The following is a 13,098-nucleotide window of genomic DNA, read 5'->3' on the forward strand; positions in this document are numbered from 1 at the left end:
AGGAAAGGGCCAACAGAGTGAAGACAAAACCTACAGAATAAGAGAAAATATTTGTAAACTACACATCTGCTAAGAAGTTAATACCCAAAATACATAAGGAATGCAAATAATTCTATAGCAAGAAAACAGCTCAAGTTTTTACATGGGCAAAGGATCTGAATAGACATTTCTCAAAAGAAGACATACAAATGACCAACAGGAATATAAAAAAACTGTTCAACGTCACTAATCATCAGGGAAATGCAAATTAAAGCCCCAATGAGATACCATCTCACATCTGTTAGAATGGCTACTATCAAAAAGATAAAAGATGACACGTGTTGGTGAGAATGTGCAGAAAATGAATGTCTCACACACTTTTGGTGGGAATGTAAATTAGTATAGACATGAAAAACAGTATATAGATTCTTCAAAAATTTAAAATAGAACTACTATATGTTCCAGCACTCCCACTACTGGGTATACATCCAAAGGAAATGAAATCAGTTTGTTGAAGAGATATCTGCATTGTCATATTTATTGCAGCATTATTCATAATAGCCTAGAAATGGAATCAACCTGAGTGTCCATAAGCATATGAATGGATAAAACGTGGTACATATACACAGTGGAATACTATTCAACCATAGAAAGGAATTAAATTTTGTTATTTGTAACAATATGAATGAACTGGGAGGACATTATGTTAAATGAAATAAGCCAAGGCGGACATCACTTTCAAAAATTTTGGTTATGAAAGAAGTATCATGCTTAGACCAAACAGGGACCTTGCTTGGGGCATGTGCTTAAGATAGGTCCCCAGTCTGGGTTCTCTACAGCCCTATGCATCTCCATGGGGCAGGAATCCATGGGGCCACAGAGACACATGTTCACCTAGAGCCTATATATTCCCTTTTAGGCCCAGGAATTCTTTGCCCAAATAGAACCAAGCTCATTTTCAAAGACTGCACAAACCCCTCCCAGGTCTCTCTGCCCAAGGGGTGGATCACATCACTGGTATGCCTATCACCAAATCTAAGGCATAGCCCAGGAATGGCTGTTTGTGGGCTTGGGGATGGATTTCAGATATTCAGACCAGGTGTCAACACTTCGGGGTGTGTGGCCCTTCACAATGTAGGGTGAGTAGTAAAGTAGGGTGGGATTCCATGTGTAGTCCTCACAGAAGGTAAGCCTCCATCTGTAGGCCTCACAGGAGTTACAGGACATTTCTAAGAAGAGGTAGTTACAGACAGACATAAGGTCAATGGAGAGTCCTTTTGAAAATGAACACAATTTGAAAGAACCAGTGATGAAGGGAATATTAAAGCTAATATAGAGAAAATATGAAGCTATATATAGAAAGAATAATGGAGAACAAGGTCCTTGTATCAGTCAGGATTCCAGCAGCAGATTTTCTAGTGCATATGCAAGAGACTGTTTGTAGAGGTGTGAGTGGGTAAAGGAAATAAACAAAGGATATTAATGTACTTAAAGACCAGCAACAGTGGGAAGCCATTATATCCCATTATGTCCATAGGTGTGAAAGGGCAGAAGGTTGAAAGGACAATGTTGCCAGAGTCCAGTGATCTTGGAAGCTATAGCTACAGTCCCTCCCAGAAATGCAACTAGGCAAGAAGGGAGTGGGAGGAATAAATACCTCTTCTGCCCTTGAGTTGGTGCTAGTGCTTTCCATTGATAGGAATCAGCTAGAAGAATCTAGCCAGCAAGGTATCCCGTGTCAATGCATGGCCTAGAGGCCAGCCTCTCAGGGCAAAGCAGGAGGGAGAAAGAGTAGACAGTGGGGTTTAGAAGGGTAAACAAAAAATAACCAACCAGCACAGTTACCAAGGAGGCAGGAGGGGGCTTCTCTGCAAGGATGTGAATAGAATGGAGGGTAAGCTGGCAGAAAGGAACCTCTCTGTCTGATGACCATCTCTTTTCTCTCTGCAGTGGGAGGGGAGGTTGATGGTAGATAAAGGTAAGCAGGCAGGCGATTGTCTTATTTCTTTCTGCAGATGGAAGCCGGCATTTGATCTTGAGGCCTTTGTGTAGTATAGTAATACCATAAATAAAGCTATTTTCCTCATTTCTTACCAATGTAAGAGAATGTCACATTCTCTTATGCCTCCCTCTCCCTTCCCTACACTGACTAAGTAGAACTGTAGAGCAGGCAAAAGTCCCTGGAGATTTCTCCTTCTCTCTTTACTGCATTAAAATCTAAGCCTCAGGCCCAGGCAAATAACTCTCCAGCAATTTAGAGGCTCACACAATCCAGAATATTTCCCTCTCAAGCACTGGCTCATGGTTCAAAACAGCCCCTCTGATAAGTCCCTCCTTTGGCCAAATCAAGACTCCCTACCTGTTAGAAGAAAAAATAATTTTTAAAACTAACTTTCACTACATTATGAAGAACTAGTAGCTTTGCCTCCAATCCTCCCATGGGTGTCTACCTCTTTGTCCCAACAGGGCAAATCTCTAAATCTCAAACGGAGACAAAATGAGCTTTGATGTTTAGAGGCAAGGATGTTTCTCCCGCACTCCTCCAGTTTATGGGTCCTGATTCTAAACATAATTTCTTTTCCTTCTGTTGGTACTCAGAAAACAATAGCCCAAAATATGGCGCTTTGGCATGCTGAGTGCTTTGAACAAAGGAGACTGAAAGTCCTCAGAAATAAGCCTCAGACACAAAGTCTCTCACTGACCTTCTGCCTCTCCCACTTCTCCTTCTGAAGTACAGGGAGTGAGTGGCTTGCTCTGAAATTCCCTTATCTGACTGAAGGAAGTTCTTCCAAAAGAAACACAACTATCTTCAGCCCCCTCCCTAAGAATCTCATCAAACCATCAGGGAAGATTAATCACTTGGGAAAGGATTGTAAGTCATCACCACACCCAACAAGCTCTTCTTATTCTTCTGGAGGCTGCTCCAAAACAGCTTTTAAAAAGAAATTTAAAAAAAAATTTTTTTTTTAGAGACAGAGTCTCAATATGTTGCCCAGGCTGGTCTCAAACTCCTGGAATCAAGTGATCTGTCCACCTCGGCACCCCAGAGTGCTGGGATTACAGGTGTGTGCCACTGCACCAGGCTAACTTTTGTTTTTTTAAGCAGAGATAACTTATGTACATCATAAGACAACCTTCATTCACAGCACAGTTCTGCTCCTCTTGCCTTGGACAAAAGCAGCCCTTTCAGAGAAAGAGTCTATACCCTTTCCCACCCAGCACCAATTTCACCTTCATCCAAGCCTCTTTAACCAGAAAATTCCAGGAGAGAACATCAATAGTTCCAGCTTGGGGTTAGGGGAAGGCAGAAAAGGCAAGAGAGGGAAAAGATGATGGAGCATGGCGTGGAAGGGGCTCATTGTGGCACTCCACCAGTAACCAAAGCAGCTAAAAAGTGAGGCCCAGGACAAGGGGAGTGGGCCAGGGAAGATCCCCTCCCACTTCTCACCAAGAACTGGAGAGGAGCAGTAGGCAGGGCAGCCTTTTTGAAGGGAGGGATGTGGACCAGAATGTGAGGGTGGCGTGACCTCCAGGCTTTTGCTCTTGGTACCCAGTGTATCCTGAGACCCCAGGAATGAGAACCCAGTGTGTGCAGTCCTCCCCAGCTGGCAGATTTGCCTTAGGCCTCTAGAGTACTCCACTTTCCTCCCCTCCACCAAGGCAGCACCCTAGAACCTGGAGGTGCTGTCCTTCCTGTCATCACACTGGGCTCAGGGACTGGGAGTTGCTGGGCCCCTTCACAACGCAACAAAGAGTTGAGGGTTTTTAAACCTCAGGAAATCAGATTTGAAAGGGCCCTTAGAGAGCTTTCTAGGGCAACCCCTTGTTTTACCCATAGGGACACCGAGGCCCAGGAGACAAGAACATTTTCTAAAGACATACAGTAAAGTGAAATGCATCCAAATGTGAGTTAAAAGAATATTTAGATGCTGGAGGATCACTTGAGGCCAGGAGTTGGAGACCAGCCTGGACAACAAAATGAGACTCTGTCTTTATTATTATTTTCTTTTTTTAAAAAGAAGAATATTTAATCCTGCAGTCTGTGAAAAGCTGGTTAAACAAGGAGAAACAATGGCTATGTTTAAAAAGCTTTAAAAAGGAGCAGTATGAAATTAATTTCCCAGACAAGGGGGCAGAGATAATGATAGAGAGAGAAAGCACTCAAGGCTGGGCTTACCAAAATTTAATTTTGATTATTTTGAACGGTCTCATATATCTTTGGCCCAACATGGTTTTAATATTGCTGGGGCAGAGGGTTGTCCAAGAAGGTAGTTAAAGTAAACTTTCTCCAAGTCCGCACTGCAAGCCCTGTGCCACCCTACAGAGATCCCCTTTCTTCGGGTTAAAAAAATATAATAATAAAAAAAAAGTAAAAGAAAACACCAAAAAAACCCACACACACACACAAAAACAACACACAGTTAACCACCTGTCAGGGCTGAGGATACAATGAGGCTCCTTGAAAAAGAGCTTTTCATGCATGCGTAATATATTTGTTCAGCTATTCACTTAATGAAGCTGATAAATGTGATGCAAGACAATAGTCAAGTTAATCTATTTAGTAAAATGTTTTGAGACTTTCAGGCTATGTTAAGGAGGGGAGCGTCCGGCGACATTTTCATTTAAATGCGCTCATCTCCTCTCTTAGGCAGCACAAGGGGGTTCAGGCAATCTATGTGAATATAATTTCTTATAAATGTGTCTTTAATGGGTTTAATTCACCCTTGCCAGCTGTTTTGGGGGCTATTTTGTAAGAGCAAAACAAACGTTTCGGGCTTGGAAAGCTAGTTAAAATTAGTTTCGGTCAGCGAGGCCAAGCTATATTTCCTGCAAACCATCTGCTTGATTGGCACAATAGAAGGATTTTCAAGGAAAAAGAGGGGAGTGCGTGTGAAAGGGATGGGGGGTGAGGGGGGAGACACTAGAAAGAGCTGGGGCAGCGGTAGCTCCTAGTGGCCTATTCTGAAGGTGAACCCCTTAGAGCTGTCTTAATAGAGAGGCTTGCAAAGAGGGACTGGGGCGGTAGGAAAGCTCTTTCAGTCCGAGCCTCGCAGCCCTCCTCCTTCGCCTGGCCCGTTAGCTCCCTGCCCCCACCCCCTCACCCCCCCACCCCAAAGCCAGGCGTCGGGCGCTTTTCCCTGTCACCGCCCGGCGTCCGGCCAATCTTCCAAAATGTGCTCTCACTCTGTTGGCTGCTACGGCAGGGAGCGTGGAGGCCTGGGAGTCCGAAGCCTGCGAAGGGTGACCTTAGCGTTGCAGCCTTCCCGAAACGGACACTTGCCATCTTTTCAGAGGGCGGGGAAGCTCACTCCACTCTCTACTTTGTAGTGTCCGTTTCGCCTCGCTTGCTGGCCTTCGCTTATCCAAGAATTCCAGGCACGGCCAGCACTGGAGAGGGCCGCGCTGCTGCTAGGACTGCACTGCGCCCAGGGCAGCAACATGCTCGCTCTCCCCTGCGATGGGGGAAAGGAACCCCCAGAGTGCGTTCCGACACGCTCTTTCTACTATCCAAGGGAGGTTTCGGCAGCTTTGGCCACCTAGGCCCGGGGAACACCAGCCGGATCTGCTGCGGCCTCCCCCGCAGCGTAGGCAAGGACCTTAAACCCCAAACCAGGGCCTCCGATTCTCTCTTTTCCCCTCCCGTCTTCTTTTCCCTTGAAAGAGAAATAGAAAGCTCAGCCTTGAGACAAACACTGCGAGTGATTTCTCCGAAATAAACTTGAAGATAACGACATAACAATGAATGGCAGGACGCACGAAACCCCACGGGCTCAGGTCAAATGGCATTAGTCACAGGTCTTAGCAGCAGCCGCCGCGCCGCGCCGCGCCGCGCAACCCCTTAGGCTATCGCGGAGTTTGAAAAGACGCGTTCAAGGAGATCACTTAAAGTAAGATCCTTTCGTCCAATTTCTTGCTTCCCTAGGATTTATTTTGCCTTTTCACGAGCGGCCAGCCCTCGCGCCCTCGCCCCCGCCCTCACTTTTCCTCTTTGGCGCTTTAGGAATTCTTTAGGAGGCTGTGGAGACCGACCCCAGGAAACAGGGTCCACGTGGATCGCAGCAAGGGGTTGATCCACCCTCCAAAAAATAGCAGGGTAGATTTTTAAAACCCGAAAAGTTAGTAGCAGTTAGTCTATAGTGAGGCAGAATGGCGGGGGCTTGGGGCGGGGGCTAGGGGGTGGCATGAAGCCTGTCAACGGGCAGGAAACTACACCCCGGCAAACGCCCCAACAGGGAAGGAGGAGGTGGGAAGGGCTCACGCTGACTTCAAGTTCTTACCGTTCCCCCCCTCCAAAAAAACAAAATCCAAGTTGATTTTGGCAAATATAGACTATTCTGATCATCCGGAAGACTTGGACAAGCGCTTCACCGGTAGGGAATCAAACGTCCTGAAGCCCCCGGAGCGTCCTTCTGGGAACTGGCAATTGCCCAAGTCCTTAAGACGCGGAGAGAAAAAGGGGTGGGGGGCAGAGGGAAAGGGAGTGGGAAAAGGAGGGAGGTGGGCCTGAGGAAAAAAGGACGGGAGAGGAAGGGAGAGAGCCAGTCTTATTGCAGTGGGAAGCTTTCTCGTGGCAAGGTTAAAGTGCAGGAGTTCAGATAGCTTATACTTTTCTCACATATGTTATTGCAAACTTCAAAAAGAGGAACTTCTGACGTTCTTCGACAGATCTCCCTTTTCCGTTTCCAGGGAGGCGCTTCCCATATTTAAATAGCCCCTTATTTAAAAGTTGTTTCTTTCCTGATTGGTTTTCTCCCTCTGCCCATGAGCGTGAGCAGTCTTGGGCTCAGAAACTCCGTACTTACGTCATCTTCTAGCATTAATTCGCCTCTGGAGCCGGGCCCTAAATAACTTTTTAATTTGAATCAAGGGAGAGTTTTAGCGGGCTCCGTTTCTGGTTTAATGTGATATAAATCGCAGATGCACTTTTATTGAATGGTTAAAGCAGCGACATGGAGATCATCAACACAAAACACCCCGAACAAAACCATCGAGAGAAATAAAGCTGGTTAATAAGATTTTTCAGAAAGCTTTGTGTTAAAAAGCAAAAAGGAAAACCAGCTGAAGGTGACAGTTAGTTCATGGTTAATAGGATCAGGGCGGCCTGGCGGGGCTGCACACTTCTCTTTGGGGAGGTTCAGCCACACTAAAGAGATGAATGGGACATTTAACACATCTGTTATCTCGCCGAACAGAGAAATGGGGGGAATCGAGTCTTAGTGCCACCTCAGCCCCAACCAGAGGAAAGCGAAGGGACTGTCTCCAGGAAGATTCTTGTTTGAAGCCCCACATTCAGAGGAGGCTTTCCTGGGGTAGACCAACATTCTTGGGAACCGCATCCCTTCCCTCTGGTTTTCACGTGTTTGTGCGTTGTAGTTAATTAAGAAGCTGCCAAATCTTGGGCCAAGTTAAGCGCCCCGCAAGTGGTAGGGTTCGCTGCTCTGACTTAAAATGTCAGGGCTGTGAGTTTCAACTTAAAATGCCGAGAGCTCTCTGTGGTTGGAGAACGGCCAGCATAGCACTCACAGCCATTGGATACCCTTGCCGGAGGCAGTTTCCGGTCAGCCTGAGCTGTTTTCAAGCGGAATCCTGCCGCCCCGCAGCCCAGCGCAGCTCTCCTCCGCTCCTCCCTCAAGGTGAGGTGCGGAGAGCCCCTTGCAGAAACTCCTAGAGAAAATCGTTTTCCAAGTTGCCGGGAATTTGAAGGAGACTCGTTTTACTGTTCAGGTATCCACCAACGCTCAAACTCAACCCGTCTCCCGAGATGAAATAACTCCAGACCTCTCCCCCACTCTTACGGACACACATCCAGTGGTCCCAAAGCATCCACTTCCAAGTCTCCCTGAGTCGTCAGAATGGGACTTCTAACACTGATTTCACTCACCCCTACATCTGCTTTACGCTTCAGCTGGATTAACGGATAGGGTTAGAGACCGGAAAGGGAGTATATTTTTATGTCCACTGACTTGAAACTTTTCATTGCCCCACCCCCATAAGAGGGAGGGTAACTTTGCTGATAGCCTGAAGATGTATTTCTATGAATATTTATTGATTTATTTTCCAGGCTTAGCGGGGGAGCTGCAAATAAATTTAGTGCGTTCTTTAAATAATTCCTTTTCTATGAGGCAAGATGTCATCTGAAACTTCTAAATAGGCATTTAATTAGCCCGGGTGTTGCTTCGGAACAAAAACCTTCCGCGAGAGCTTTGGGGGCGCACTGTATTGCAAAGAGGCGGTCGATATGCAGAATTGATGCGCGCGGGCCTTTGTTGCCGGCCCATTGTGCGGGCCATGCTTATGAAGACTAATCCAATCATAAATTGCACCCCTGCGCCAATCAGAGCGTCCAGAGCCTCCGGCGAATGAAGCTCGAGTGGAGAACTTTGTTGAACTTCATTGTCAGAGCTGTCACTTTTCAAAGTGCTTTAGCGGGCGGGCCACTATAAAACCATCACCTCGACGGGAGGACCACGGAGGACTCGCAGACGCCCAAGTGGGATTGTTACTTGGAGACGTTTGCTAAGCCCAAGAGAGAGGACACTGCGGGGGCGGGAGGGGCGGGAAGCGAGGTGTTTACCCTCCGGCCACTGAAAGAAGGGTTATTTCGCCCGCCCCGCGCCTACCATGATGTTCCCCGGCCTCCTCGCGCCCCCCGCCGGGTACCCTAGCCTCCTGCGGCCCACGCCCACCTTGACGCTGCCCCAGTCCTTGCAGTCGGCATTTTCTGGCCACTCCAGCTTCCTGGTGGAGGATCTGATCCGCATCAGCCGACCCCCCGCCTACCTGCCCCGCAGCGTGCCCACCTCCAGCATGTCGCCGCCCAGGCAGGGGGCCCCCACGGCCCTCACCGACACGGGGGCCTCGGATCTGGGCTCCCCGGGTCCCGGGAGCCGGCGGGGCGGCTCTTCGCCGACTGCCGTCTCGCCCGCCAGCGAGACCACGTTTCTGAAGTTTGGAGTGAACGCCATCCTCTCCTCGGGGCCCAGAACAGGTAAGCGAGGGCAGAACCCTGAGGGCCCGTTCAGGTACCAGGCATGCGCGGAGTCCTCCTGGCCTCAGTTTCCTCTAGCGAGCGGGCCCCCACACACATATCGGTGCACACACATACGCACGAACTCTGAGACCCTACGTCAGGCAATATGAGAATAGTCCAGTCAATTCCGGGGAAGAAAAGCCTCCAGGCTCTCCCCATCCTCGGAATGAACTGGAGCACACGCAGTCTCATCTAGTGCAGTAACGCTGAGCGCACGCCCCTGGACGTCTGCGTTTCTGCCTTCGAGCTTCTAGGAGAGTTTTTTTTTTTTTTTTTTTTAACTCAATATGATATGTTTATTGGATTAGCTAATATTATAAATCTCCAGTTTCTTTCATCCCCACTCAGTCCTACCTATCTCGTTAGTGCCCAGGATGGAGATTGGGGTAGAGTGGGACTGCGCAGAGAATTATGTTGGGGGCAAAGAAAAGAGTTTTACAGCTAAGACAATGTTGGGAAGATTTATTTTACCCTGTCAACATATAAGAAAGATGTCTTTGAAACCAGATGAAGGGCTAATTATATCGTGCGTTCAGTGTGCTATACAATAGGCAAGTACGTAATCAGATTCTTTCTGTCTCCCTCTCTCCTTTCTGCCCCCCTCCCCTGCCCGCCAGAAACATCCCCAGCCTTGCTCCAGAGCGTCCCTCCCAAGACCTTCGCATTTCCCTACTTCGAAGGGTCCTTTCAGCCTTTCATCAGATCTTCTTATTTCCCAGGTAGGTCTTGTCCCCCTTCTTTGCGCGAGGCAGGGCGGCGCCCCAGCCCCGGCCCATTGCTCCCTGCTCCGAAGCCATATTTCTCCGTCCACCCCTCGGGGTTATGCTCTGGTTCAGAGGTTGCGAGGCGTACAACATTCATGAATCCGTCTCGCCAATTTGATGCCCTATTTAGCACAAGCAGTGACTGCTTGACACTTTGCACCAATTCCCTGCTCTACAAATTAGCAGGAATTGTCATGGTCCCAATTTGAGGCGGTTCCCTTCCCGGCGAGGAGCTGTTGGCATCCCTTCACGCCGCCGTTTTCCCACAGAGTCAGTGCACTTGGCCACGATTCCCCACAAAGGTTTCAGCACCATGACCAATTGGTCAGCTCCTCCGGGCAGCCACACACAGACCGGCCCTAGTCCCTCCACGCCGCCGAGAGACACCTACCAGCCGGGGCTAATTTCTCTTTAAGACTCATTCAGGTCTTCGGGCTTTTCACAAGACCACATGGGGTGCCCTCTTGTGTGGGATGCCTAGGGCTGCCCAGTGGGAGGGGGACTAGATCCTCCCCCAATCCCAACTTTCTATTTCCAGCCTGATTTCCAAACCCCTTCTCGTACTCCTTTCTCACTCTGTCTTATAAAACAACGTTGATCTTGAAAAATAAGAAGCAGTTGGAAGAAAGCCCATAATTGTCTCCCAGGCTAAAGGAGCAATACCTTAAACAGCTTCCACCAGGTTTTCTTCCTGTAACCTCACTGATGATTCAAACTATGGCTCTAAAACTCTGCCACTGATCAAAACTAAAAGGGAGGCAGAAGAGTCCCTATAAAGAGAAGACAAACTGGGTATGGCCTGCGGGGGATGGGTAAAATCACGACAGCATTCCCAAATATCAGTAAAAGAAACAAGCAATTGATTTTTTAAAGGGGGAGAGAGAATTCGCCACCCCCCCCCCCAGCACCACCACCACCACCACCACCACCACCACCATTCACACTGCTGCTAATAATGGAATTTGCTCCCTTTCTCCCTCATCTCAATGCTCTAACAAAAACAACCCGAGCTTTATAAATAGCTTTTCATGTCCATTTAATGAAAACGATTCGGGGAAGAGAAGCCTCTGCCATCAGTATTCTCCCAATGGTCTTGGCCTGCAGTTGTGTTTAGTTTGAAAGTGTAAATCTCTTTTGTCCCAGTAATATATGGCTTTCGCTGCTTGTCCTCAGTCTTTTTCTGTTAGTTCATTACTACACAATTACCATTCACGCTTCATTAGAGTCTCTGTTTCTTTTTGTTTTGTTTTTTTCTTTCGCTTAAAGCGAAACTCTCCCCCCTTTTATCATACCAATACCCATTGGGAAGCAGTCAATGTGCTAATTAGCTGCCACTTTTCATGTATTCGGGCCGAATTCTTTACGTTTCGTGGGGGAGGGGAGGAAGGATTAATATTAAAAAGATGAATACTTATTGGATTTTTCAAAAAAATCTAAATCGGATTTTTCCCTCTTTATCAAAATAGTAAAGCACCTCATTTTCATCTAAAGAATGCAAAAGCCACTGAAATGATAAAAGCTTAGGGGAGAAACCCAGTGGCCTCGGTTGGATATTTTATTTTTATTTTTGTAATTTATTTTTTCTATTGCTGTTTTAGCTGATGTACGCAGGTTTGTTTCCCTGGGTCCACTGAATGGAAAAATGAAACAGGCTATTGTGGGGGCTATTTTCTGTGTTTCCGTGGTTTTACCTAATCCGGGTTTGCACGGTTGAAAGGGAAAGTTATTTGGGCGGAAAGCGCTTTTCACTCTCGCAGGTTTGTAGGTTCGTGGCCTATTCTCCAGGGGGAGAAAAAGGAGCGCTTTAAAGAGATGAAGGGATCAGAGCGAAAAGCCAGGGAGAGCCGTGTTGGGGACGGGGGGCGTACGCCCACTCACTCGCCACCTCCCCCCACCCTGCAGCGTCCTCCAGCGTCGTGCCCATCCCCGGGACCTTCTCCTGGCCGCTGGCGGCGCGCGGGAAGCCTCGGCGGGGCATGCTGCGTCGAGCAGTCTTTTCCGACGTGCAGCGCAAGGCGCTAGAGAAGATGTTCCAGAAGCAGAAGTACATCAGCAAGCCCGACCGCAAGAAGCTGGCGGCCAAGCTGGGCCTGAAAGACTCGCAGGTGAGCGCAGTTCCTCCACAGCACCATCCCCCCCTGCCCCCGCCCTTCACCCCTCCCAGGCACACCTGTCAATTGCAAGGGTTCGGAAACCGCTTAGGTCCCACTGTACAGATGGGAAAACCGAGGCCTAGAGAAGGAGTGAGTACACGGGCCACTACCCTCGAAGCTCCGCAGGATAGAACTCTTCTCTCCCCACCCCCACTTCCCTCCTTCTCTCCCAGGCTCAGCGGTCCCCCAACCCCGCCCTTCGGGGCAGGATGGCAGCAGGTGGGGCAAAGGAAACCGCGCGCTGATGCGGGGGCGGAGTCAATGCGGGCATCCACCTGTACTCATTTCTGGGGGTGGGGAGCGGACACAGCCGGAAGAACAGAGCCTGCTCCCCACTCCACTCCCCGCCCGGTGCGTCCCCCGGGGCCCCAGATATGACCGCTGCTTCTCCCTTCCTCTTGCCTGCCGGGACATCCTAGGTGAAAATCTGGTTCCAGAACCGACGCATGAAATGGCGGAACTCCAAAGAGCGCGAACTCTTGTCTAGCGGGGGCTGCCGCGAGCAGACCCTGCCCACCAAGCTCAATCCGCACCCGGACCTCAGCGACGTGGGCCAGAAGGGTCCTGGGGACGAAGAGGAGGAGGAGGAGGGTCCGGGCAGCCCCCGCCACCGCCTGGCCTACCACGCGTCCCCCGACCCCCCGCACCTGCGGGACCCACGGCTGCCAGAGCCGCTGCCCCCCTCGCCCGCGCACTCGAGCAGTCCTGGGAAACCTTCGGACTTCTCAGACTCCGAGGAGGAAGAGGAGGGAGAAGAAGAGGAGGAAATCACCGTGTCCTAGAAGCCGCTCGCACTCCAGAGTACTGTTTTTAAGTGCTTTGAAATTGAAGAGGTGGGGTCCAGTCTGCGCGTTCACTTTTGCCCGTGCCCAGATGCTGCCTCTCTCGACTGTAGAACCATCACCTCGTTGAGGGCACCACCGGCCCTGCGGTAGCCCCAAAGAGACATTTCCTTCCCAAAAAAAAAAACCAACTCCCAATAGTCCTCCCCACGTAAGTTAACTTTAAGTTTTGGTCCCAGCCTTAACTTTTCAGCAAGGGCTCCATTCTATTTTGTTTATTGCAAACTGTTTTAAACAGTGGGGTGTCCTACGTCCCATGGCCTGGACCTTACTGTGAGACAGGCCCTGCTGGTCGTTAGCAGCAACCACCCTATATGGTAGGAAATTTG

The 13,098-nt window shown here is 49.1% G+C and overlaps 1 protein-coding gene across 1 annotated transcript; it reads left to right on the plus strand.

The window, feature by feature from the left end:
- The first annotated feature begins 8,449 nt into the window (after positions 1–8,449).
- Positions 8,450–12,768, plus strand: DBX1 (developing brain homeobox 1). The gene is made up of 4 exons (XM_015114704.3): positions 8,450–8,968; positions 9,628–9,729; positions 11,677–11,879; positions 12,347–12,768. Exons 1-4 carry the CDS (start codon positions 8,602–8,604, stop codon positions 12,707–12,709), a joined length of 1,035 nt encoding a protein of 344 aa, XP_014970190.1. The 5' UTR covers positions 8,450–8,601; the 3' UTR covers positions 12,710–12,768.
- Positions 12,769–13,098: the final 330 nt, after the last annotated feature.

This window comes from Macaca mulatta, chromosome 14, assembly GCF_049350105.2.
Source record: "Macaca mulatta isolate MMU2019108-1 chromosome 14, T2T-MMU8v2.0, whole genome shotgun sequence".
Taxonomy (NCBI): domain Eukaryota; kingdom Metazoa; phylum Chordata; class Mammalia; order Primates; family Cercopithecidae; genus Macaca; species Macaca mulatta.